The 26,886-nt window shown below is 41.6% G+C and overlaps 2 protein-coding genes and 1 long non-coding RNA gene across 4 annotated transcripts; 1 reads left to right on the top strand and 2 right to left on the bottom strand.

Annotated features, from left to right (window-relative positions):
• Positions 1-406: 406 nt before the first annotated feature.
• Positions 407-7,754, bottom strand: NUP35 (nucleoporin 35). The gene is made up of 9 exons (XM_042822686.1): positions 7,662-7,754; positions 7,142-7,312; positions 5,843-5,970; positions 4,170-4,230; positions 3,475-3,616; positions 3,025-3,094; positions 2,806-2,934; positions 1,294-1,458; positions 407-982 (listed from the first exon to the last, which is right to left on the bottom strand). Exons 1-9 carry the CDS (start codon positions 7,693-7,695, stop codon positions 905-907), a joined length of 978 nt encoding a protein of 325 aa, XP_042678620.1. The 5' UTR covers positions 7,696-7,754; the 3' UTR covers positions 407-904.
• Positions 7,755-7,943: 189 nt separating this feature from the next.
• DUSP19 (dual specificity phosphatase 19) lies at positions 7,944-13,995 on the bottom strand. Its single transcript, XM_042822675.1, has 4 exons — positions 13,735-13,995; positions 13,614-13,660; positions 12,298-12,450; positions 7,944-9,233 (listed from the first exon to the last, which is right to left on the bottom strand). The coding sequence occupies exons 1-4, from the start codon at positions 13,952-13,954 to the stop codon at positions 9,012-9,014; spliced, it is 642 nt and encodes a 213-aa protein (XP_042678609.1). The 5' UTR covers positions 13,955-13,995; the 3' UTR covers positions 7,944-9,011.
• Positions 13,996-14,143: 148 nt separating this feature from the next.
• LOC122162042 lies at positions 14,144-26,268 on the top strand. Of its 2 annotated transcripts, none has more exons than XR_006169396.1 (4): positions 14,144-14,311; positions 15,769-15,856; positions 17,687-17,870; positions 26,105-26,268. It is a non-coding gene; the product is annotated as an uncharacterized LOC122162042 (long non-coding RNA). The 2 variants fall into 2 exon arrangements; XR_006169397.1 differs by lacking the exon at positions 26,105-26,268 and adding an exon at positions 18,856-19,001.
• Positions 26,269-26,886: the final 618 nt, after the last annotated feature.

Here is a 26,886-nt window from a genome sequence, read left to right as displayed (position 1 = left end):
GGCTAAGTGTCAAATACAAATAATTTCATTAAACCAGTGCCTTAGGAGGAATTCATCGAGGCATCCCAAAACAAAAGTAGCTCTGGTCACCAGTGCTGCATTTTTCTATTCAGCTACTTTAGCTCCACGTTCTGCAGTGTAGAAGGCTACAAACTGATAATTATTATTGAGTGCACTGCTGTAAAACACCCATGTAGGTAACTTACATACCAATATTTAAACCGTATATTCTTACTTATAACAAAACTTGCACCGTAATTAGTTTTAACTGAGGTTGGTACTTCAATAGTCAGCAGCATCTGCTCTGCAAAGACTTCTAAAAAGATCAGGCAGCATCTACTTCTTCAAGAGTGACACAAACAGTATTTCCTAGCAGAACTCATACTTGTGCAAAAAACAACCTAGAAAAACTTTACTTAGCTTTATTAATAAAACCGTTAAAAAGTCACTGTGACGTTTAGAACAGGATGCCAAAGATAGTTTTAGAACAGCAATGAATCCAAATGAGAAAATTAAAATCACACATATTAAGAACAGTCCCTGCAAGCCTGCTATACATAGTGTTCTTCCTGCAAGTAGCCCATCATCTTTACTGGGAAGCAATTCACATGAAGTCATCATAGAAGCCAAGTCAGTGCTTGTATTTTTTCTACAATCATGCAATCAGAGCACAAACAGGAAAAAAAAAACACTTATTTACACTGATGCAGTTTCTAAAACCATGTGTATATTGCAATCATTTAAAGTGCAAGCTACATGTCTGCTGAAATCACTGAAGGCATGAAGGCATCACTGAAGGTGATATAAATTAAAATACTGACACTAGTAGTTATACAACTAACCACTGACGCCAGCAGCAGATTTCCAACCCTGACCAACTTAGTGTGTTACTTCTTGTTGCCAATTACCAGCCAAACACATATTCCATTGCTTTGGATACAATGCTTTCATCCTTCTTAGGCGTTTGTCTGTCTGAAACCACCTAGAAAACAGGGAAAAAAAGAAGGAAGAAAAAAGAATTAGTTCACACAAGGGTTAATGTGAAAAAACCACACTTCTCCTAGACATTACTGTATTTTGACAAAGTATCTTGAAGTTTCAGAACAAGCCCTCAACCTCTGAAAAGTAAATAAATCTATTAAATGATTTTGTAAGCCTATACACATAAACCACATATTTACCAGTGATAACAGGAGAAAAAAGGCTAAGGTCACATTAAAGTTCACGTGTACCCAGCCTCACACTCTTAACAGAAGATTACACAAAAACACATGCTTGTTTCCCTTAAAATACCTGGTAGTCACTAGTAGAAGCTTTGTAAGCTGTTGCAAGAGGTCTCATAGTAGAAATCTTTGTAGTACTTGCAGGTTGTACTGGTGTGCTTACAGTTTTTGAAGGTGGAGTGAAAACTGAAGACATTGAGGATGCAGAGCTTCTTTCAAAGTTGTCCATCACACTCTTAAAAAGAGGATTGAAGTAATGTAAGCCAATACTAAAAAGCACTATTTAAATCTTCAGAAGTTTATCTCCAATTCATAAGTATAGTCATATCCCATAGAAAGCAACGATTACACTCAAGTGCCTACTTAATACAGGGTGCAAAAGGTGCATATGCCACTGAGAACTAGTGGAAGCTCATAGTCTGATGATCAGTACACAAATCAATAGACAAGTTTGAAACAGTATGGAGAAGACAAAAAATGGCAAAACTTGCAGCAAGCCTGGAGAAGCAACTTTTTTCAGTGCCGGGAAGCTACAGAAGTAGCTTGACATCTTCATCCCCACAATCTCTTGCCCCCAAAACACAGATGATTATGGACGTATTTATTCGTATTTTAAAGTGAACACTACCCAAAGACACAGTAAGAATTCAAAAGCAACTAAGAGACGGGATGCCTGCGAATTCCTTGTCTTACATGATTAGGTTACAGGCAACTCGGTCAATGACACTGAACAGCAAGATAGTAGGTGAGGTAAGAAAAGAGACCAGAAGCCCATGAAGGAAAGGGGCACTGAAGTTGTTTTCTGAATTTGAACCTGCATAAGAAATGTTTCAAACTGATAAAACACCAAGTAATTTCAAGCTCCATTTCTAGAGCATTATTCGAGATGGGTTTACATTTTAAAGCTGGTGTTACTCCTTACTGTCACTTAGGATAAGAAGAGACTTAAAAAATAAAAATCTGTCAACTACAGAAGAATGACTCAATTGCCTGTGTACTGTACTCAATACAAAGTGCTGCAGGAATCAGTGCTAAGAGCACTGGAAATGCCTAGAAAATCACTGTTTATTAAAAAATTAGTCTCAAATACAACCATGCCTAAGCCTTACAAGAACAGGATGTGTGTTCCCATGGTACAAGTTGAAGAACAGAATCGGGACTGTGCTGCTAACAAATTTATAAGCCTAAGTTGCTACAATAAACTTAGGAGTCAGTCAGGTAAGCAGTCACATAAAAAGGAGGCAAGAGATTCAAGAAACAAATGTGAGCAACATAAATAATACCAAATTTCATTTTGGGAAACATATCTCAGTTCTCTGATGTTATAATCTTAATTCACATCATGTACAACAACATAACTCCACGCATTACAGCTTCCATACCTCAGAGAGTGCATCCCTAGTGATACTCTTCAGCAGCATTTCATCAAATAACTAAGAAAAATTCACATATAATACAATACATTTTATCTAACTTAACTACATATGCTCTATTATTCAAATAGAAAAAGTGAGTAGGGGAAATGAAGAGGAATTCCAAAGGCAGAGTGCTTATATTTAAAAGAGAGCAGCAGTTAACTTACTTTATCTATACAAGGTTTTACACCAATCATGATGGATTCACCAAATATTCTTCCATCTTTGCTTAGGGCTTTTCGGGCTTGAAGCTTAGACTGATATCGAATATGCATCCAATTTCCTGTGTTGGACATCTGCATGTGATTAAATAACAACTGTTAGCTTAGCCTTTTTAAAGAATGAGCCAGAATGTTTTCAGAAATAAGCTTCAGACTAAGACATACCACATGCTTTAATATGTTTCCATACTGAGCAAACTGTAGAAGGATATAGGAAGCAGATGCTTGGGGAAATCTGAAAGAGAAGAAAAATTCCCCCAAAAAATGATGAGTTGTGTAAGATTTTCTGTGATTGAATACAACTCCACTCAGGGCTTCTAGAAATCCAGAACAGACCAGTACTTCAATAACATTTTAAAAGGAATAACTTGTACGTATTTTTAACCTGCCATAAATGGAATGGTAGAACGGTGCCTTTCTAACTTAATAACGTACATTTAGAGTTAAGCTTCTCCATTAAAATAGCAGGTACGTGTACCTGCTGCCTTTAACCACAGTTGTGCTTTCTGAAGGACCTAGGAACATCCAGTAATAGCAGTGCCAAAGCACTACTTGTTTCCACACATTGCTAAGACCTTGCCCACAGTTTCTCAACTATTTCAGAAATTCACTTACCCAAATACAGTTACCCACGTGTCGTCAAGTTGATCTTCTGAAGTTAGGGAATCACCCTGAGTATAGAAAGGATCTAGTTGAGCTGGAGACAGAGTAGTCTTTCTAGGCTGCCCAATACTTGCAGGACTGAACATACTTGAAGCTGTTAAGTTAAAATGATTTAACCGTTTAACATATTCATTTGTAAGACAAGTCAGAGAAAAATAAACTCAGTACTAAGTATTTCACTTGTACACAGAAGAATGCAGAGGAGGTTTATTTGCAAAAACACATTCAGTCGGTCCAGATTGTGTCAGTTTTCCAACTAGTTAGCAGGCTTCCTCCTTTAGCCCCACACAGCACACATCAAAGGCAAGCCAGACACTCAGAATTAAGCTTAGCAAGAAGCCACGTGTTCATACAGAAAACTGGAAGCCTTATCAACAAGGACAACCACCCTTCAACCTCAGCAGCTTCGCTCAAATACAGACACTTCTCAAGCAAGAGATGCCGAGTGAGGAACAAGTGAAGTTGATTGAAATTCTATCAGTACAACTCAAGGTATTTTCTATTCACATCCACGTACTTTTTGAAAAGCTAGTTAAAAGAACAGCTGCAGCTCCTTTGCAAATTTGCAAGGAGTTGATGCAGTTTGAACATTGTCTATTAAGAAAAGTAGTAAGAAAATACATTCACAATTTTGATGGGACATCTACCTGCTCCAGGAGTTGATGGCATGTTTCCAACCAATGGGCTCTGGGTTAAAGAAAAGCTGCCCTGCATCAAAATACAGAAAGTAAATAATACTTATAAGTACACTCCTCAGATCAGAACAGACCTTTTCCAGGCAAACTTAACCACCAGGCAGTAACAGTGTCTGCCATCTGTTACTTCTAACCTTTTAGATCAATATCAGACATGAACATAACTTCATTTCACACATTCTAGCACCCAGCAGATCTCAACTACTACATTTTAGTTTTTCCAACTGATTACTAAGACTTTCTGTAAGCCAGCAATTTGCACTACATGCATCTTAACGGAAAGGATGTCAGCATGAGAGATTTCCAGCCATCTGATTTTCATCTTCTAGAAAATGCATGAATCATGGAGCATACCCCTACATGTACTCATCATTACTTTCTTTCCCTCTAAACTAATCAGTGTAACTTCAATATTTAATTAAGGAAATCTAATGTCAAGTTCTATTTGTTCAAGTAGTTATTTTCTTCATATAAAGTTTTCAATTCTTGAAACAATTTGAGTGTGTTTTTATATTTAGTGATGGCATTTCTTCAAAGGATCAAACAAACTGGAGCACCTGTCTGCCTAGCAACCTGCATTCCAACTGCATTCCAACTGTGAGCTGTTCATTACCATTATTATTATTATTTTTAAGCAGTAGTGGATCTCCTCCTTGGAAAACTTTCAGAATAAGCCTCTCAGAAGACAACATTTAATAAAATCTGTTCATTCAGAAAAATGCCTTCTCTTTACATCAATAGATGTTCATTGACAAAAATATCCACTAACACTTGATTGCTCAGTTGAGGTAAGCAGAGGAGTTTCCTACTAGCACAACCTTCTAGAAATGTTTTTCTGTTGCTCTTTCAAGATTAACCCCATCTCACTGCCCAAGTTTGGATCAGATCTTTTACTCAGTATAAATGTACTCGCATTTTGGTAATACTGTTGCTATTACCTACTGTATTACTATAATGGGATGACAATAGCAGGGCTGCAAAGTCTTCAGCTACAGCAAATGAGAACGAGCCCAAAGGCAACAGCCATAGGTACAGAAAGGAAGGAAAAGAGCTGCTTACCTTTGGGAAGCCTCAGGTAGGCAGGGATCTCTGGTAAAAGTTACCCCCCCGCCTCCACTGCCAACCCTTAAATGAGGTCTGGGAAGGGGTGGATCCTGGCTCCAGCCCTTTCCAGTCACTCAGTGCATTGCTTACACCTGAGCTCCCCTAGGATGGCCCTGCTTTCTCATCAGGTGCTCAATCACTGCTTCAGGCTGTGATTAGTGTTTCCACTACAGCTACTAAAAGGAAAGCATATTCGGACCACACAGTAACATCGTAAACTGACAAGAACATGAAAAGCTGTAACAAATCCGAGTTTACCACATACAAATCACAGCAGAGGCACGGTTCATATTTTCTCATTCTTAAAAATACCTTAAAAATCACAGGTAGTTCCATGAGCAAAGCTCTCAGAGGACACAGGAACAGGCCCATAAGAAGATTGGAGTGCATATCTGCATGATCAGAAGACTCACCAGTCACTTTGCTAACTCAGTTGCAATAACTGTTGTAAAGTGCTCACTGAAGTTCTAAGATAACCGACCTTGCCTGCTAATAAAAAAGACAGTACGCAAACCACTTACAGCTCTTCTTGAAGTTAGTGGTGAAGATCCAAGTCCAGGACTAGACAGTTCATCATATATGCTTCTAACTGGTGGAGCACCACTTTTATCTTTATGTGTAGGGACTACAGGCTGTGGGGGAGAGCCACCTGAAGTTAAAACAGAATGAAAGGAAGCTTTTAACTTTAGCCTCTGCGAGTTGTTCTTCAGTCAGAGTTAACAATGTATTTAGCTATGAAATACTTAGTCATTTCATTAGCTCACAAAACAGCTGACCAAACTGCTCAGCTTTGAACATCTTAGGCAAGAATATCATGTATTTATCAGAAAATGTCTCCTTACAGAACTACCACCTAAAACTTTGAGATCTCTGCATGCCAAACACATCCTACGCGCACTTGTTCTTTTTAAGCAGTTTTGATCATATCAACATTTTCCCATTCTAAAACAGATTATTAACGTAATTCAACTGTTCCAGACAATCTTCTCTAAGAGAGAAAAGCAAAAGCAAAGCATTTAAGACTTTGTAGGCACATTACGTACTAAAAAGCCACATCAAAACGTGCACAGACATTGCCCATGCCATCGCATTCCCACTGAACAAACTTCTTTCCTTCCCATGAAATTTTACATTAAATAGAAAGATAAGCTCTTGAAAGCATGAACTAGCATGAATTTGGACAAGATGAAGTTAAGTCAGCTAATCTCCTTTATTATTATTCCCATATATTTATACTGAACTGTGAGAACTCCAATGTAACAGACAATTACGCTGACTAAAAAAATGGTGATAAACCTTTGAACCGCTTTATTGTGTTGATCCCAAAGAAAGCAGTTTGACCTAACAGTTCTCACAAAACACAGGGCAGCTAAGCCTTTCAGAAGTCCCTCGTGATGCTCAGTGGAGTTTCAGTACTCCTCTCTCAACAGTTTAACACATTCACAAACCGCCAGAACACATTACGTAAAGCTCTTCTTTAAAAGTTCACAGCCTAAGCTCCAATGACATTTCCCTAACCACACACTTTAGTTACGTTACTCATCCCTCTTTTTCTATAGCTGATATTCTGTGGCGGTAACAATTCAGTGCAATAAAACACAATTATTTGTCTATTTATAGTTTCCTACAAGGCTTCTACTTAAGGGAGAAGTACAAAGCATTCATTAATCGTAAACCCACGGTGAAGAGCTCCAGCCAACCCCACTGAACACAGGTGTGCTGTTATAACACAGCTGCTTAGCACAGAACCCAAGCTAAGCAGCAGGACGAACCCAGCCGCGACGCTCGGGACAACTCTCCGGCACCTGAAGAGCACTGACCTGCGAGCAGAGGAGACCTCACGTCCATGGTGCCCACGGCAGGGCCGCTCAGGGCGCGCGGCTGCGGGGTGACGGGCGCGGGCAGGTCGCCCATCAGGAAGCCGGGCAGAAACTGAGCGCTGGCGCCCGGCTTGGGGGACGTGGGGGAACCCAGCGTCATGGGCTCCGCTCCTGGGACAACGAAAAGAAGGAGCAGTGAGGTGATGTTCTGGCCCGTTCGATAAAAAGAATGGAAGAACGAGCAGCGCCACGCCGCTTCCCACAGCGGTTTCCTTAAGAGTGCTTTCTACTTGCAAGAAACCCCACCGAGTCCGGGCTCCTTCCCTCGCCCGCCTCATCGCCGCCTAGCCGATTTCGCAACTGCGGCCCGCATGGCCGCCGAGCTCGCCGCGGCCCGCGTCGGTGTCTGAGGGCGCTGAGCGGCGCCAAGCGCTGAGGTGCCCCGCGCCGCCCAACGGCCCGGCACGCGCCCGATCGCTGCGCGCGCGACGGAGCGGCGCGAAAAGCGGCGCGGCTTCACCTGCGGGAGGCGGATCCATGGCGAAGCCGGCCATGCGGGCGGCGGGAAGAGACAGCAGCAGCTCCGCCGGGCGCTTTCAAACAGACCGGAACTTCCTCCCGCCGTCACTTCCGCCGCCGCCATCTTGTGACGCAGGGTGGCGCGAGCTGTGCCCGCCCACTCCGCTCGCCGCGCTAATGGAGGCGGCTGCGGGGCGGTGCTGTGGGCCGCGTCCCAGGGCCGCGTCCTAGTGCAAACGCAGTAATCGGTTCGCCTCGGAAATGAAGTCGAGGGAATAGTAACCAGATTTCACATATTTTTCATTTAAAACCACAGTTATTCACACACACAGCGTTTATTTTGGTGTGTTGAAAGTTAATGTATCCAACCGCTTAGAACAGGCACAAAGGCCACAAAAATACTGCTATCAACAAAGTCTTTGTCACAGATTCTGTATTTTTCTTTTTTAAACATGCTACCTCACAACACAACCTCGTCTGAGATCTGTCAGCAGGGTGACAAAAAAATAAACCGAGTTCCTGTCCTACGATGTGTGTTCTTTATACTGCATGGAATGGAGCGAGGGGGCATTGGTAGAGGGGACTGAAGCAAAAGAGTTTTGAGATGAGAAAAATGTTTGTGACTACCTACCTGCTCCCAAATGATCTATAAAACCATCAACAGCAAAACCCTGATGGCTTGTTTCCTAGGACTTTGAAAACATCATGCTAGTGCACTTCCATTTGCTGCCTGATGGGAAACAGGATAAAGAAGTGAGGCATTAAAGCATCCTACACCTTGTTACTTCCATCAGTGGACTCTATCTGCTTTATTTTTTATACATATTTAATGGCTGGCTAGCCCATAACATTCAATAAAATCCTCCATGGTTTTTCCATAGATGTAAGACCCAATATCGAGCTACTTCCTTATATAAACACCTTATCCAGGTGTTACAACCAGCTAGAACATGTAAAGATTTGGTCTAGCATGAAAGTAACTGGGGCAACTTTATAATCCCAGTTACCTTTTTATTTCCTCTCTGCATTGCCTGCATTCTCTGGTGATTCATTAAAAAAAAAAAAATCATTCTGTCTCTTTCCTCGCTACAGCAAGAAAAACTTTATCTTTTTTCATTGCTCCGGGAAGAACTTTCTCTTGGGTAAAACATCTGTGAAGTCAGTCGAGTACCATTTGGCCTCTACACCAGATGCTGAAAAATGGGAGTGTAAAGGTGAACATAAGAAAAAAAAATACATAGAGAAAGATTTTAAAGTGCACCTGTAAGAGAACTGCAAAACAAGAGATTAAAGTACGTCCAACATCTGGTACTATATAGTCAGAACAGATTGTTTCACTTCTCCCTTTCCATCAGTCGTGATCATTTATGCTTCCATTTGCCTTTATATTCTGTTCTTGGTACTTGTGAAGCTGTTCCATGAAGCCAGGATTGGGACAAATAGAAGGCCTTACACTTTTTACCAAGGAAAAGGCTGAAGCAAAACTCAGTCTTTCTGAATTCATCAGAAAACCGATGACTATTGCTGCTGCACGGGAGACTCCTGCATTACAATGGACCAGGACCACACCATCCTTTGAGAAACAAACGAAACATTAGTGAGGACATTCATGAAGTAGATAAAACCAAAAAACTATAGCTAAAAAACTCGATTTATAATATATTTTGTAAAAGTTCCTTGCTTAGCTCAAAGCAAATATATACATAAATAAATACCTCCAAACACAGATACGTGAGCCCCAAACTAAATATTTTTCTAGCCTAGGCCACTTGATGATTAGTCAATACTTCACACCTCACTAATGTTTCAGAACTAAAAAGCATTCTCTGTTCTCTTCTCTAAGACCTTGCAGTAGCTTCCTCACGTAAACACCAGATCATGGACAGTTGGGACACTAAGACTCTTGATCTACTTGGGCGCTAACTTTAAAATTTACTTTATTTGAAACGTGGAAGGAAATAGACTGCATATTGTTACCAAGTTAAAAACACAAAAAGGCAGCTGTAGTGGCAATGCTAAGTCGTGGCCTAAAGCAGTGACTGAGCACCTGGTGGGAAGGCAGGGCCAACCTGGGGGAGCTCAGGTGTGTGCAATACACTGAGCGATCGGAAGGGCTGGAGCCAGGATCCACCCCTTCCCAGACCTCATTTAAGGGCTGGCAGTGGAGGCGAGAGGATTTTTCTGGAGATCCCCAAGTATCTGAGGTCTTCTTTAAATAAGCAGCTCTTTTTCTTTCCTTATGTACTTCTACCAGTTGTCATTGGGTTCTTTCTCATTTGCTGTAGCTAGAGGCTTTGTTACCCTACTATTATTGTGATATTTTCCGTCCCTTATAGCGTTATAATTGCAAACAGATGTAGAGGCAGGTATTAGAACATCCTGTAATGTTAATTGCATGTTTATTTTGTGTTCTGGAGTTCTTTATTTAAATTTTGGTTAAGCGGAATTGCAGATAGGAACATGAAAATTAGACAAAATATTATATGACGTGCAATAAATCTCCTTTTTGCTATTGTATGACTAGTAAAATTGTTGGTGCAGGTGGTTCGACTAAGGCCCCTTACTTGGGGATTAAGTATCCATCTGTACTCAACTTCCCAGGAATTCACAAATCTTTCTCCTAGTGGTTAAATTCAAGCTTATCTTGAATTACATACAAAAATCAGTATTTTTCAGCCTGCTTGAACACTTTTTACACAACCCTTGAGACACCTGAATGAATCTTCAAAAAGACATTGTAAGTTTCATTTACAAAATACTAGGCACAAAGACATCTAGACAACTCAGTATGGTGTAGGCCAGCTTTACAACGACCAGGTGTTGTGATAGTGTCACTTTTGTATACCAGATTCTGGCCTGGTAAAGGCTCAATCCAAGCTGCTTGCCAAGTGATAGTGGTGGTGCTGTTGAGATTGGCTACTGCAGATGTCAAATAAAGATACTGAAATGTGACAGAACACACTCAGTTATTTGAGATTACATAAATATATTCTTGACATTACTAGTCTGTTCTGTCTGTCCTTATTGTGCACAAATTATTAAATGGGCTTTTTACTTAGAAGAAAAAAAAAAAAAGAACAATTGGGCTGCAGGAACCTTATGATTTACACAGACCTGGAAGTTCCAATTATCTGCTGTATTGATATACACAGAGCGTAAAATGATTCCTGCTCCAAAAATACTCCAACCTAAATTACAAGATGAAGTATGAAATTGAGTTTACAGTCCTCACTGATCACAATACTACCTCTTTTCTTCTTCAATGGAAATCACATCCCCTTCCCACTGTCCATTGGGAACATTTTCATTTTCCTTCTCACACTTACTCCACAGAGTAGACTTGAAAACATGCCAATAATATTAAACCAAATATAACACTGAACACATTTACTTTTCCTTGGTAAAATCTATTGCTGGTTTATACAGAGGTGACTTTAGCACTAATTTTGCATTAGGTACAAGCAATATTATTGACACTGGTTACCTAGCATGTCATGGAAAATCTGTCTGCTAATTTGCAGCCTAGAGAAAGAGGTGGTGACCAGAATCAGCATTTGTACCACAATGTCTACAGACTCGAGCAGTTAACAAGTGTTAGTAAACTCAATCCTGTTACAAGCAATAACTGCCAGGGACCCATAGCACAGTGCACACTTTTCTCACTTCTTCAATGTAAGTGTTTCTCCTAAGTTAACCACGTCCTGGTTACAATTTCTTATACATCTAAACTTTCTCATCAGTGAATATCCCTTGCCCCCCACCTTAGGAGATGAAACTGCAGCATCTCTTTGTAATTATTTACACAAAATAGCACTTCGTGATACATCTCATCATAAGGTCTTTCAACATTGACTTGACACAGCCAACGGTATTATGCAGAGAAAAATGTGAGGTGGTTTTTACTTATATTTTTCATGAGCTAATCTTAGAGAACACCTATTCCACTACCTGATCTTCATTACGATATCACTAGTACTGATGAGGGGTGGGGGGGAGGAAATAAGCAGGAGAACTCCCTAGTTTACAAAATAGTAACTGGAACATAAATACCAGAGGTAGAAATCAACTTTGTGGAGTTATGAATGGCAAGTCTCATTTAGAAATGAAGTGGAAACAGTAACAAGAAACCTCCAGCAGGTCACTAAGTGATAATGTGTATCACATAGCTTGTAAATGATACATGAGAGAAGGAAAGAACATTGTGTGACACAAAGCCAACGGGGGCAAGATTGTCTTCTTTTATCTCAAACTGCGTAAATAATGAATATGGTAGAAATAGTCAAATAATGTATAACAATGTCTGGTTGTCAGGTCATAGTGTCAAAGCTACCACTGATATAAATTAAACAGTAAGGCCAAGTTTAACAAATAGGAGTCATCCCTCTTGGTTTTACATGTAAAGCAGCTAACCAACCCCCAAACGCAGGTCACTCATCCTACTCCCTGTGTGATGACTTCTCAGGATTTTATCAGCAGTTAAAATCACTGGATGGCTTCAAGCTACTAACCCATTCTCTGATAGTCTTGGTACATAACTGTATGTGGATACACGGCTTTTGACAGAGGCAGCTGTTTAGATTTAAGAGGAGGTAATAAATAACCATACTGTATAGTTATATTGTATAGATATACTGTACCTGGATTTTGGCTTTCTCAATAAACTCAAAGCATTCTGGGAAATAGGAGGTGATATCAGTTTCTGGAAGGTCCAATATAGATATGGTCTTGTATATGAAGTCATTAAGGAAGGCATTTTGGACTCCATAGGCTACATTTAGAATATGTGTAACCTAAATTTAAAAAAAAAAAAAAAAAAAAAAAAAAAAAAAAAAGATTCTGAAGACAGCAAGCAAAACAAGCAGGAACAAAGGTATATTATTCTTTGGACATAAACAGATTGTAACTTCTACAACAACACTGTTCAGATGTATGTCCATCTATGGTGTGCTTTTCTTCAAGTTCATTCAAGATCAGGCTGAATCAGGCTCAGGGCAGCCTAATCAAGCTGTAGGTATTCATTGTGGAGGACTTGGACTGGAGGCCTTCAGGGGTGCCTTTCAACTCAAATCATTCTCTGATTCTATAAAACGTTGATAGGTGATGGTTAACACCTCAGTGCTGAGTATGACGGTGAGGAAGACTTACTCTATAGGGAAGGTCACTGGCACGAGATCTGTCAAACAATCTGGACAATGAGCTTTAAAATTCCTGCTACACAGCATGTGCTTGAAAAGCTCTATTTTACCCTCTCAGGATGAATACGAGGAAATGTAAAGATCTGTGCTTACCCAAACACATGGACTGAAGGAAGGACTTTCAGCAGCAAAGGGAATCGCCAGCATACAGGTGGAAAATGAGAAGTGGTGGGAGAGCAGAGATCATCCAGTAACTCCCCAAATTTTAAGCCTGCCCTCGCCCATCAGCCTCCCATTTGTGCTGCTCAGGTACCTGCACAGCTTATTGGATCACGAGGATCCCTGAGTAAACTACTCCTGTGCTTGGCAGGAGAGACTAAGTCTGGCCTCCTACCACCTCTACTCTGCTCAAGCCATGGCTGGCTTACATTGTTGTCATTTACAAGGAACTGATGTTTAGATTCCAACAGCCACCCAAGTAGCGCACTCCCCGTCCTGCAGAACGTCCTAAAGGCCTTACTGTCCCCTCGCTCTGATGGAGGAGGGTAGAAGCACCAGTGCTGTGGACGGCCTTGGAGCCGCTGCCTTCCCTCTCTCAGCCCCACAGGCACGCACGTCTGGCTCTGCTCAGCTGACATCTGCACTGAGGGCAACGCGGGGATCAGCCGCGTAAAACAGCGACACGTCCCAGCTCCTCGCCGAGCCCTCAGACACGCAGCTACGACGTTGCCACTTCCCTTCACGCCACTCGAAAATATGTCAGTCTCGAAGAACGAAACCCGCGCCAAACCAGCATGCCAGACGCGCTGCGGCGTTACCTTATGCTTCCTGAGGGTCTCCAGATCGTGAGCGGCGTCCTGCGACCCTGAGGAGAGAGCAACTCGTCGCACGGCGGCCCCGCGGCGCCGACAGGCCCCGCCGCCCGCCTCGCTCACTCACCCAGCAGCAGCCAGGGCCGCGCGGCGCCGACCTGCAGGTCGCAGCTCAGGTCCCGCACGAAGCCGCCGCCGGGCACCGCCTCCGCCTCCTCCTCCACCTGCAGGCAGGCGCCCCGCCACGTCTCGATGATCCTCCGGCCCGTCAGCGTCGTCACCCGCGTGCGCTGCTTCCGCAGGTTGGCCTTAGAGAAATTCCTGATCTCCTGAGCGAGGGAGTGCATGGCACGGCCGCTCGGCTGCCCGCCGCCGCCTGGCCCCGCGCACGAGGCGGCCCCGCCGGCTGCCGGCCCGCTGAGGGCGGCGCTTGGGTGCGCGGCCGCGCGGCGGGCGCGGCCCTGAGGGGGCGGGCGGTAGAAGAGGCGCTGCCCGCCTCGCCGCGCTCAGGGAGGCGGGCGCCGTTAAAGGCGCTTCTTTTCTCGGCGACATCCTCCGTGTCGGTTCGCGGGATAAAGGCTTGTGAATTACTACGTCTCACCGTGCCCTCTGATGTTAAAATATCCCTAAATATCCGTGCGATGGCTCTGAAATGATCCTTCCCCAGAAGCAGCTACAGAACCGAGCCGGGCGTTGTAGCTCCGGTAAGGAAGCCGACAAATGCAGTTCAAGAAGCGGAGGATAGTGCTGGGGACTGCAGCGCTGTGAGTTATTTTGGGCTCTGCCGGAGGCGATTCTTTCACAGGAATTCGGTTATGAAATGAGGTTTATCTGAGAAAGGCAGAATGCTGCTGTGTTTGGGAAAGCAAGAGTCAAAACCAGGAGATAAAGCCAAGGAGAAGGATCAGGGTAGGGACAGGAGCACGGAGCAGAGATGCCGACAGAAGGCTACGTGTGACTTACAGCAATCCTTGTCTACATCCGAAAGTACTTTCTAAATACAAGCGTGAGATGTTGTAAAATCCTGCACGACAGATGTGTATTTAATAGCCTCCTTGAAAGTGAGTTGTGGCTTACAGTGTGTATGGGAACTGCTGAGTTACGGCCTGAACCTCTGATCACCTGAGGCAAGCCGTGAGTCAGCCAGAGGAGTACAGGTGAAGGCAATTCAGCTGTGCTGCCGGAAGGGGTGCAGCCTGGGCCCCTCCTAGACCTATTTAAGAGCTGGCTACCAGAGGGGAAGGGTTTCTTCTGGAGATCCCTTCTTCTGGTGCTTTCTGTAGGCAAGTCTTCCATTTATTCTCTTTATTGTCCTAGTCTATTTTGCCTAACTCTCTTGTGGTTATAACATCTTAATATTCATTGTTTACACACAGTGGTTACCTTAAAGTATTAATGACTTAAAAGTTTTATTTTTTTGCAAGGCCTGGTAGATAATTTTGATGAGGTAGGTCAGCTGAAAGGCAGTAAGCGAATGCTGTTTGATAGCATATGATTTTAAGGTGCATTGGTTTGCTACAGCTGTCCTTGAGAAACAGAAAGACCAAGAGCTGTAGAGTATCCTGCAAGAGTGCAAGGGACCTCTTCTGTCAGGCAACTTGGCAAAGTATTTGCTTGCAGTTCAGACTCAGAAGCCTGCCTCCGGAGGAGCAGGGCTCTAGGATTTGCCTCGTAATTGGCTTCTGCACCACGCAAGTACAGGGCGTGAGAGCTTGTAAGGCTAAGCTCTTACAGACATGTAAGGTTCCTACGGCTAAAAGATGGTAGTACGATTATATATTGTTCCTTTACACCTGAGGAAGACTGCAGTTCAGGTGAACGCAGTAAAGAAGCTGGTTTCAGAGGGGCTGATCCAACTTTTGCCAGGAATGTTTGTCATTGCCATAACTACACTAACCACCAGGGGTCCCTGCTGGACACGAAATCTGTACTGTTATCTGTGAAGTGCAAGTATTCTGCAGATAATCATTGAGGAATTCATATGATATTGATTACTGTGTCAGTGTAAACACACTGAAAGCTAACAAGCCCAGATATTAACAAGCACCTGTTTTTTTGTCATGCAGGCATTTACTTGTTGCTGTCTAGTTCATACCATATATTACGTGACAGAAGAAAAGATTGTGAGATTGGAGTTTTAAACTGGTATCTCATTTCACAGGTGAACACTTTTTCTTGCACTGTTTATCAAAGATAGAAAACTCCTCTAAAGATGTGACAGGAGTTGGATGCTGTCTCCCTGTTGTTGGGTGAGTGTGTTTATAGTCTTGCTGAATCTTCAGTTCTTGAACAAGCTCTCTACCAATGCAGTAGAGCTGTAAGCTGTCTTTAAGTTCATAGTTCTTCTGTTTTATGTCAAGAAATTTAGCAGAACCTGTTCTAATGTTTGTCAGATAGAAAACAAAAAAGGTAATTGTTACAGAAAATGTATGTATTCAGAAAGCCCATGTGACAATATCATCTCTCTGCTGTATTTATTTCCTTCTGTTCATTCTGGCCTAGATACTGCTCTTACTCATCTATGCAGAAGAGCCAGATTCTATCAGAAATAGTCAGATGTTCCAGATAGCTGATTTTGAGAAACTAGCCTTGTACTGCAAAGAATGTGCATGGTAGAGGGTTGAACTTGATTGCAAAGTGCACCAAGAATTTATGATAGATTGCTTATAGCAATAATTTAACTGAAGCAGAGAATGAAACACAGGTAGTATGCTATTAATATTACATTTCCAACTGAAATAACTAGATGATTTTGAGGACTGTAGTAAGAGAAATGATGCCAAAATCAAAATATTGTTAGTTAATATCTAACTAACAATACAAGCCTCTGCTGTAGTATGGAAGTTCATAAGCTGAAAATAGTGACAAGCTGAAAATAACTGTGTGTACTGGTTGATCACAGAATGACTGTGAATCATGAATGTACTGTGCTGATGAGAAAGACAAGCATGACCATGGAATGCATCGGGAAGTAATCAGAGTGGGAGGGGGGAGTAATAGTGCTGTTTTATGAGGTTCTTGTAAGCCTTTTCTGGAATGCATTGTGCTATTTGAAGATGATCATATTCAAGAAATTTGAAACAAGTGCAAGGAGTAACTTACATCGTAAATCATACTGCATGTGTTCATCACTTGACAAAGCACTTGGTGGTACATGATTCCTTTGGAACAGGCAGGTCATGTCTGACCTTCTGGCACAGCACAACCCTCTGGCATAATAAATGTTTCCCTATCATTTGTGCTGCTGCATACTTCCAGCAGTGACTTCCCTGCCTTGTACGTTCCAGAATGGTGTGCCTCACACAGTGTGGAGGCCATAACCTGGTGCAGAGTCTCAGTTTCAGCTTTGCAAAGTTGTCAAGACACAATGCCTACTCCTGCTGCCCTTCCTACTGCTGAAGAAGACAGGAGCTTTGAGGAATAAGGTCAGAATAATTCACAACCTAAGCAGCAGGACAAGATGTTTCGTAGCAGGATGCCTAGAGCGAGTCTAGAGGAACAGAATGCCGTAGTTCTAGTCAGAGGCGTTTGTTTTGTACACATCCGTGTCCTGTGCCATCTCCCTCACGTAGAGAAGTTTGACTGAGAGACAGCTACTGATTCTTACCTGTTAGTTTTCATGCTTAAGACTTGTTATGAATAGAAATGGGTCTACTTCTGATAGGAATGAAAAGAATTTTCTAGAAGAGAACTAGAGTCCCAGCAAAGTGTGAGCAATGTCACTCAGGAATGAACTGTCCTCCAGCCCAGCTGTGTAGTTCTGTCTTGCATCACGAAGGAAGGAACAGATACTCCCTACTTAGTCTTGGTACCCGGTAACGTGCCTGGGAACTTCAGGAAGTGTAAAATGTAAGTAATAAATACGCTACTCAAGTGTGGACGGAAGGTGGAAATGACATTTCCCAGGGAGGAACGAATTTGTAGCAAGGACTCTTCTGAACTGGGTGTTGTGAAGAGTGATAAACCTGCTAGGATTGTCCCTTTTTGTGCGTGGAGATCACATCACTGAGGTGAGCTGTACAGGCCTAAAAAACTAAGCTTGTTAATTATTACAGATTGTTTTTTTTTTTTTTTTCTAGGATCACAGGAAGGAAGGGGAACGGTGGAGTGGATCAGTAAGTTGGTCATCTTACTCTGATAACAAACATGAAAGACAATTTTATGCTTCAAAAGACTGCGAGCAATTGGAGACCCTTCATCCTAATAATCTTGGGTACGGCTGTTGACCTACTCCAAATACTATCTCCTATCCCTGCAATGAAGGTAGGCAGCTTCACTTTGTTACTTATTCCAACAGTTTGCTGGTTCTTGCCAGCATGAACCAGTGGTGTTCCCCTTGGGATGTCTCCACATGGTGCTGCAGGGATATTTCCCCAGAAGCAAAGCCGAGCACATAATCCAAGTCAGGACTTCAGGAAAACTTACTGAGGCATTCCTCTCTGTTCTCACCACGCTTTGTGAGCAATCCACCTGCATGAGCAGGCTGATTCACTGATATAAAGACATGTATTTTTATAATGTGTCAGAAATCGTGTTGAGTCATGAGTGCTGATGAGTGGGGCGGACTGCAAAACTGAAGTGTTTAATGCATCCTTGAGACCTGGTGTGAGGAAGATCTGGCACAGCTCCTGTCTATGTATACTTAAAAAAGTAGAATCTGCTTTCCACTCCCACTTATACTCAAGTTACTCTTTTGCAGAAGCTCTTCATTTTGCTTCACTGTGCTCTTGTATGAGCAAGGATAAGCATATAAAGATCATGTTTTCTTAAATGTCAGTGTAAAACAGTTTGTGTCAGTGGAGATACGGAGTTAATCAGGGAAAGGGGAGATAAGAAAAACATCATACTGTACCATCATTACTGTACCAAAGATGTCCATTTACAAAATGCCTTCCATTTGTGCTAGCTACTCTGTAAATGAGTGATTGTTAATTATGCAGCAAGCACAGACTGTCAATCACTAGGGCAGTTATTCTCCACCAGCTGGTATGCAGAGGTCTCCTCCTGCCTCAGTCTCAGCCACTCTGTGCATTTCTGTGTGTCTGTATATTAAGAATACCTTCAGTAAAGAGAAAGAGATTTCAGAGAAGTGAACTTAGTAGTATGGCCTGAAAAGAATGTGTAGGGTTCAAAACCATCACTGAGAAAAAAGCTTTTCAAGAGAAATCAAGTTAACTTAAGTGAACTTCTGTAATGTTTTCAATTCCTTTGGAATCCAAAGCACAGTTTTCTTTGGTTTGTTTTGCAGTCAAGAACAGAAACCAAAAAGCAAGCATAAAAGTAAAACTGTTCTTCCATGGCTGAACATTAGACCACTCAGAATTTCTTGTTTTACCAGCACAGTCGAAAGAGCAACGTCCATTCTGTGCTTCAGCTTCTCACAGCCTACTTCTGCGGATTGTAAGTCCCCAAAGGTTTCTCTGGCAGCAAAGGCCAAGCCTGCAGGCTGGAAAGTCAAATCAGAGTTAAGATGCAACAAGAACTGTGAAATTGTGTGTAGGTTTTGCTTCTGTGTAGTTCAAAAGGCATAACAGAATATTAATATTAGGACTTATTGGATGCATTACAAGTTTTCCTAGCTTCAGAGCTCAACAGGGAAACCATCACAGCTTCTAGCAGTATTTAATGTCAGGATCAAAACTCAAATGCAGTAGGAGAATTATCTTGTAGCCAGTCAGTCATGGAAGTAGAACCTGTTCTTACTGTTTACAATTAAGAGATGTCTTGTATAAGTAGCAGTTAAAATCATGGGTAACACATGTGAGTATAGCATCTCACTTCGTACCAAAATGCAGTTGGAGAGTATGGCTTCTCAACATGTCCTTTTCTTGCCTTAACATATTGCTAATATTGCATTGTGCCTGTATGCTCACACGTGGGAGGAAGTTCCCTGCAGGCAGAGAAGGAAAATGTAGTTATCTGTACCCTATCTCATTCCACATCTATAGCTTGATCCAGCCAGAGCTACTAAAGAGGAGAAACCTGGTTTTTCATTCCATCTCAAAAAAGTAATATATTCAAGCAGTAGTGGGCTTATTCCTTTATATCCTTGTGCTCTAGACACTGTTAAGCTTTTGCTATAAATCTGTGTGGGTGCAGAAAGCAATGGACACATCCACACAAGAGTGGATCAGCAGCTGCATGACATGTAAGATGGTGTCCCTGTCTCACGAAGCCACAAGCTGTAGGTAACCTGGGAGTGTATTTTGCAGAAGCACAGATGGATGTTTTGTGCTTACACTCTCCCTGTGGGCTCCGTTCTTTGAGTCATGAGTTAGATACAGGGTATTGAGCTGTATGGATTTCTGGTCTGAGCAAATCCGTGTGTTCTAATTTTCTTTCTTAAAATCACTTTAATTTAATTCCATAAGACTCCCGACCCTAGAGATTATATCTGTGAATTATAGAGACAGTAAATCACAGATGATGAATTAAAGCCCTTCTAGTCAATGATGTTGATGGGATAAAAATTTCCATCGTAACTAAGTTTGTGTCAGCAAAGTAGTTACATTGCTGGGATTTATTGTCATTATGGGGACTGTGATAGATGTATCTATTGATATTGTAGGGACAGCTGAAAGTTTCTGGAAACTAAGGCTTCAAAAACAAGGAGTGATAAAAGTTACAGGAAAGACACTTCTAGAAAAAGAGATGACAGCTTGGAATATGCATGTGTACTCAGAGCCTGAAAAAATGAATTCTTTTTGCTATATTGCACAGTCAAAGAATGATCCAGACTGACCTAAGTGATCTCTTACAGTGCATTCAATATTTTTCTTCAATAAGCAGACAGGTTGAAAGGTCAGGGTTTTGTTCTTTTTGTTGCTGTTTCTATTTCAACATGCCTTTGCTTTGGGTATTTCAGTAAAAAAAAGAAAGGACAGGATCACTTTGTTACTCCATACTCCATTTTATTTAATCAAGATTTTAAGTAACCAAAGGCTTCCATTCTGTTTTCTCAGGAAAACAAGTAAGTATATTAATAAAATGATTATGCCTAAAAAATCAAGGTGCAATAGAAATATTTCCTGATTTATTTGAGAAAAAGTCTAGTTAATTTAGTCTTAGACTAATGGCAGAAAATTAAAAATTTTGGAAATCAATATGGATTAATTTGAACTAATTTACTACTTCAACAAAATCTTAATTAGGAAGATTTCTTACCCTTGATGCTGTCTTATCAAAACAAGTCACAACAGTATTTCCTTTTCTTCCTGGGTTCCCCCCCACATCTTTTATCCACATTTTCAAAATAACCAAAAGACTGATTTGAATGTGAAAGAAATCTATCAAATTTGAATGATGAGAAAACATCCCACCCAAAAGGCTGCTTCATATTTTGAGCACCACCAGTCACTCTTGTTTTAGAAATATTTAGAGTTCTTGGTTTTACCTTAATTTCAGAACTTGACAGTGTTCAGTGGGATTGAACAGCTGTCTCCTGTTTAACTCTAAACATTGAACTTGATTAGTTAGTTCTCCACACATACGGATTCACACTGCATACTAGATAGTCTGTCATCTCTATCACAGTATTGTTTTCATGACAGGTTTAGGTTGTATATTTCTGTGTTGTGTGAAACAAGTGTTATGTTTTCTATACCCTCAAGTGATTCATATTTTTGTCAAATGCAGAAAACATTACAGATGGAGATGTAGAGGATAGCTGTCACAGGTTTTACTTTTTTTTCCCCCCCGTTTGACATGGAACGTGGATGTGACAATTTGGGTGATTCTGGTGTCATCTTCCACTAGCTTGCTTTTTTTTTTTTTTCCACACGCTTCCTTTCTATAAAAAAACCTACTATTGGACTGCTCTGTCATATGTAAACCTGAGACTTTTAAAGAGAACAGTGCAGCTCGATTTTTACTGCAATGGGTACTCAGGGTTCCCACTGGTTGGTAAACATGATTCCTAGCAACAGTGGGGGATAGCACTTAGTTTTCAGATTGTTCCTTGACTAAAATTTTCCTCTACTAAATCTAAGGAAAGCATAGTGCAGAAAACTTCTTCCTTGATCTTTAGAGAGACTATGAAAGCTATTGTATTTAAAGGTGTATGTACTACTCCCCAGCTTTCCCGTGGGGAGACAAAGAAACCTCTAATAGGTTATTTGCCTAGGACAGAAGTGTAACAAAGCCTAAAGAAAGTAGGTCAGAGCATGAGGTTCTATGTGCTCCTCAGAGAAATCTCCATCGATATTCCAAAATGCAGGAACGTGCTTGTGGGGCCAGTGGGAGCCCCACAGCTGTTGTGTGCAGGGTGACCTTGGCAGGTTCTGTTTGATTAGCTGCCATCTGTATTCCAGCAACAGCTCGCTGCTTTCTGACCTCACCCCAGGTTTGAGCAGGATGGAGATTATTCTTTGCTAACTGACTATTTTTGACTTTAGTCAGTGGCCAGTTCCTTCAGCCTAACTCATCTTTCTGGTAAATATTAGGCATTGTCTCTACTTGGTAGCTGCATGAGTACCTCAGAGATGGCTTTTGCCTTTTCTTGACTTGGCAGTCTGTAAGGAAACTGCAAGTAAAATACGCTTTGTGCTACGTGGACTCCTAATCCAGTGCCCTTTCTGGCTCCAATATTTACCAAGGTATATTCAAAAGTAGTGATGTAACCTCTGCCTAGAAACCTGATGTAAGGTCTACGCCCATATCAGATCAGGACCTTAATTTGGTTGGGTGACTCATTCCGACAGGCTTCCTAAGCTTTGTTTAACATTCAGAGAAAAAACTCTTTAATCCTTCTGTTCACTGAGTTGTGCAAGAACCAGATGTAACCCAAACTCTGAAACTGCACTATTAGACCTAAGGCTGGCATTTTTAACCCATATTTGGTCCAGAAGTAACCAGGCTTCATGCTGAAGTGAGCCATATCCTACTGTGTCAAACCTTCCTGACTTCCTTCTATCTAGTCATACTGCTAGCTCACACATAACTAATTTTCTTCCTGCTGCCACAGACTTCAGCAGCTTCCAGACTGACAATTGATTTGCCATTAATTAGTGGTAAATCACGGACCCGGGATACACTGAAAAAGTCAGCTCTCACATGCTCCTAACATCCTGCATCTCTACTGACTGAGGCCCGTTGGCATAGCATAGGACTCGGTGTTCTGGAGCAGGCTCGTTATACTTGTCCTTCCAGTATGAGCAGAAGTGCCTGTGCTTTCTCAAACCAGCAGGTTTCTGCAGTGCATTACAGAACAGCTGCTATAATACTCTTCACCATTTTCAAACCAGTTCTGCGCATCTCTTTCATGTTCTCTTTGGAGTTCAAAGGCCTAGCATCTCTGTGCAACTGGCTGTGCATCGTATACAGCCTCAGCAATTAGAACTTACTTAGACATGCAAAAAACTAAGCAAGGAGCAGACACACATACAAGCTCAGATGTTAATGACAGTATAAATTAAAATAATGCCAAAATACTTATTAAAAGAGGGGGAAAAAGGGATATAGAAAACTGCAGACATGGTAACTTCCTGAGAATTTAAAGAATGAAAAAGTTTGAGATTCATCAGAGAAACTGTAGATTGAAATATGATGAATCTGTGTCATGTTGGTTTAGTGAGCATGATAGGCCTTTTGAATCTGCCCCTTCGGAACAAAAGCCTGTCTGATAAAGACAACTGCATTTGTTTAATGCTATTTATTATTGTTGTAGGTAAGTGAAACAATGGCACAGACTTTGTATGGTGAAGTTTGCAGCATGTGTGCCTTTAGATGCAAGATTAACATTAGCCTAAGTATTACTGACAAACAAATATCTGACATTAACTAATTGGGATTATGGTGGTGATGATTTAGAAGCTCTAGTTGGTTCAGAGAACTGTTTGGCTTTGTTTTGATTTCTGTTCGGAAAGGAGATGTTGAACAAGAGGTGTCTGTGCAAGAATTGCTCCTTGGGCTCTGCTGGCCGATTGGCAGAAGCCAGGCAGTGGATCATGCTAAGTCACTTGTCAGCAGCTCCTGACGGCCACTGTTTCACTGCAGTCATGAGTTTTGAAATAGTCCCCAAGTCAGAAGTTAAACGAAGAATAAAATGCAGACAGGCAAGCAAATACAGAGAGGGAAGTCTAAGTTAGAAAGGTAGCAAGGACCGAGGTGACAGTGCACTCTGCTCTGCAGTAGTGAATTGATCATTGCATATTCCAAGTAGCACTGCTAGAAAAGTGTACATACGTACAATATACATGCTTTGCAAAACACCAGATGTAGTTGGTGCATATGGAACTGCTTGATGTTGTGTTTCTCCTTCTCAAATTCTCAAGTGAAATTTTCATTACTCAAAAGCCCCTCGGTGAATTGTTAAACCCTGGAACAGAAAGTTGGCTTTAAAAGGTTCAGAGCTGAGCACAAACCGAACCTGAACTTCTTGAAACTTATCCTAGGCTTGTACTTTTGTAATGAGTATAGTAAGCTATTTGAATGTGAATCATCAATATCAAGTCAAGCAAATGGTTGTGTCTTAAAGATAATAGCTGCATTTTTCTTTTCCCTTCAGTTTTGCCACACCTCTAAGAGCTATGCTGTTACTGACAAAGCTTTTGTTGCCACTTTGTCGGTGTGCTTGGTGCTAGACTGGTGAGCCCAAGTTGTACGACACACATTTTTGTAATCCAACCTCCAATAGAACTTCCTGCTGAAAACCTATACTTACAAAGCCAGCAACTTCTGCATAAGGCTCCTGCAAAACTGGTATGACGTGAGCTTTGCTGTATAGCCATTAGAAGTGATAAATTCTGCTGACAGCTTAAATAAATACAACCACTTGAACAAAGTTTAATCTTAGTAACAGCTGCTTTCTGTACCTGGGATTGCTCTGTTCGCAAAGGGAGAAGGTTGTGGAGTTGTTTTTCTTTTTGATGCTGTTTCTAAGAAAAACAACTTTTCAGCTATATTCTATCTTTCCTAGCACATGTGCACATTTTCCTTCTCTAATAAGCAGTGAAGGGTTTAGAAGCAAGAGGAAAAAAGCATGCTTTGTAGCTCCTAACTTAAAACCGGTCCCAACACTCAGATCAGCAAGATGCTGCCAATTACGTGACCAGCAGCATCTTGTGTCTGTGTGGGCAGAAACATGGTCTGTCAGGGAGTTTTGAACTTGCCTTTCACATCTTGGTCTAGCAGGGCTGAGATACGCCTCTTTCTTCTAATCAGCACCTTGCTGAGAAAACCTTGTTCTGCCAAGGCTTGTAAGGGACACCCTGGTCTCTTTAGTCAGGCTTCATGAAGAGTTTATTTTTCATTTTAATGTATCTGCCTGAATATTAGACCAACTAACCATGCTAAGGTGATAATTCAGATAATATTCTATTTAGTACTAGGTCTGTACAGCTGCAAGGTAGTAAAAATTCCTCATATCACAGATTCTTGCTTACTGGTACTGCTCCCTTCCCTCTTGCAATATTCAGTCTGTTCTCAAGAAAAGCAGCTGATTTGGCACTGTTTGCATTAAAAATTATAGCAAGCAGAGGTGCTCCCTAAGACAAAATTGTGTGAATAATCTCATGAATAGCGTGGGGGGTCAAAACGGGATGCTCTGCCACTACTATAGAAGAGAACGAGTCAGAAATGTTTTCTTTTCATGCTTCAGCCTGTTGTTATCTGTGCAGCATGGAGAGCAATTGTGACTGCTTTCACCTGAGAACTGTTAGTAGTCACAGAGAGCCTGAAAGCTCTCCAGAGAATACTATCAGAGCAAACCTTACTAAAATCGAGCAGCCTGGTCTCCATCGTGATCCATAGCTTTCCTACTTATTTCAGGGAGAGAAATTTGGGATGTTAGCACACCGGTGTTTTAATATGACACCCACAACTTCACTATGAACTGTCACAATGTTAAAGCCATTCCACTTGGCAATATAGAGGGTTGGCTGTTATTATTTGGAAGTTCCAGTAGACTGAATGTGGCTCAGAAGTAATTCAGTGCTGGATTAAAAATTGGCTGCCGTTTCTTTCAGCTGTAAATAAGAAAAAAAGTGTAAAAACAGGAGGGGGACTGACTTTTTATATGGTCTGATGTGATAGGACAAGGGGGAACTAAACTAAAAGAAGGGAAATTTATGTTAGATGTTGAGAAGAAATTCTTTGCTCAGAGGGCAGCGAGGCCCTGGCACTGCTGCTCAGAGAAGCTGTGGGTACCCCATCCCTGGAGGTGCTCAAGGCAGGTTGGATGGGGCAGCCTGAGCTGATGGGGACAAAGCAGCCCATGGCAGGGGGTTGGAATTGGGTGGGCTTTACGGTCCCTTTAAGTCTAAGTCATTCTATGGTTCAATAATAGCATTGTTCTTTTTTCTTAGGGTATAATTACATGGGAAACATCTTTACTGTAATCGGAAACATTAGTATTTGTTTTTAAATGAATTCAGAATAGGAGGAAAAGTCTTTATGTAAACATATTCCTATAGATATTTGATTAAACACTTGGAAATTAAATAGCATTTTGTGCTTTATTAATTAAAAGATTGATTTGAATATTTCTGATGTTTTCACAGAAAGTGTTGTTGCTAGGAATTCCAGGCTCCTGGACAGAATGCCTAGAGAAAATGGTTTGGTAAAGGACAACAAATGAGTCAACGGCAGCTGTAAGATTGGAACTCCAAGTTCTCGCTTCCCGATTTTGTTCTGAATCATGAATAATCTTGTAGCAGCTAAAAGGAAGGAGGTCAGTAACAATTTAATTACGTTTAGGCTTCTCGTATTCAATTCCATGCTTTCTAAAATCTACTAGTTTAAGACTGCTGAAAGACAGAAATAATCTGATTTACACAGTAGAAATACAAACCGAAAATTAAATAGAAGTATTAATATGCAGCAAAAGGAACAGATGGTGAGACTGTTATTTAAAAAATGAGATTAGAAGGTTAGTTCTTAAGCCTCTCCTATGAACGCGATGAAGGAGCCCCTCACAGCAGCTGGCTGTGGGAGCCAGCAGCAGCGGGTGGCACTGAGCTTCTCACGCGGGCCTTTATGCAGCAGTCACTGTGAAATTCATTACATTACAGCAACGTGTAGTTCAGGCCTTGTTGTATACGCCACAAGAAGAGTAAGGTTTACATGTTTCATTCCAGCACCTATTCGTTCTCAGCTCATACGGCACTGGATAAGACCTCTGAGATCATTGTGTCCAACCATCCCTCTGTCACCACTGTTCACTAAACCACGTTCCTAAGGACCACACCTCATGTTTTATGGTGGGGATACATTGGCAGTTAGACTAAGTCATCTTGGAGGTCTTTTCCAACCTCAGTGAATCTACGATTCCACAGGTCTCCCT

The sequence above is a fragment of the Centrocercus urophasianus genome, unplaced genomic scaffold (assembly GCF_019232065.1).
Source record: "Centrocercus urophasianus isolate 14NV4802_14NV808 unplaced genomic scaffold, USGS_Curo_1.0 seq_20, whole genome shotgun sequence".
NCBI classification, from domain to species: domain Eukaryota; kingdom Metazoa; phylum Chordata; class Aves; order Galliformes; family Phasianidae; genus Centrocercus; species Centrocercus urophasianus.
Note: the sequence above shows the minus strand (reverse complement) of the source record. Positions and strands in the feature narration are given on the sequence as shown.

Excerpts from the sequence above, each read along its gene's own strand:
- NUP35 (XM_042822686.1), bottom strand. The coding sequence starts at position 7,695 with ATGGCCGGCTTCGCCATGGATCCGCCTCCCGCAG. Across the intron at positions 3,617-4,169 it reads GCCATCAACTCCTGGAGCAG|CTTCAAGTATGTTCAGTCCT; the intron begins GTAGATGTCCCA and ends TTAACTTAACAG. Across the intron at positions 983-1,293 it reads CTTCTACTAGTGACTACCAG|GTGGTTTCAGACAGACAAAC; the intron begins GTATTTTAAGGG and ends CCTGTTTTCTAG.
- DUSP19 (XM_042822675.1), bottom strand. The coding sequence starts at position 13,954 with ATGCACTCCCTCGCTCAGGAGATCAGGAATTTCTCTAAGGCCAACCTG. Across the intron at positions 13,661-13,734 it reads GCGGCCCTGGCTGCTGCTGG|GGTCGCAGGACGCCGCTCAC; the intron begins GTGAGTGAGCGA and ends CTCTCTCCTCAG. Across the intron at positions 9,234-12,297 it reads TTGAGAAAGCCAAAATCCAG|GATGGTGTGGTCCTGGTCCA; the intron begins GTACAGTATATC and ends TGTTTCTCAAAG.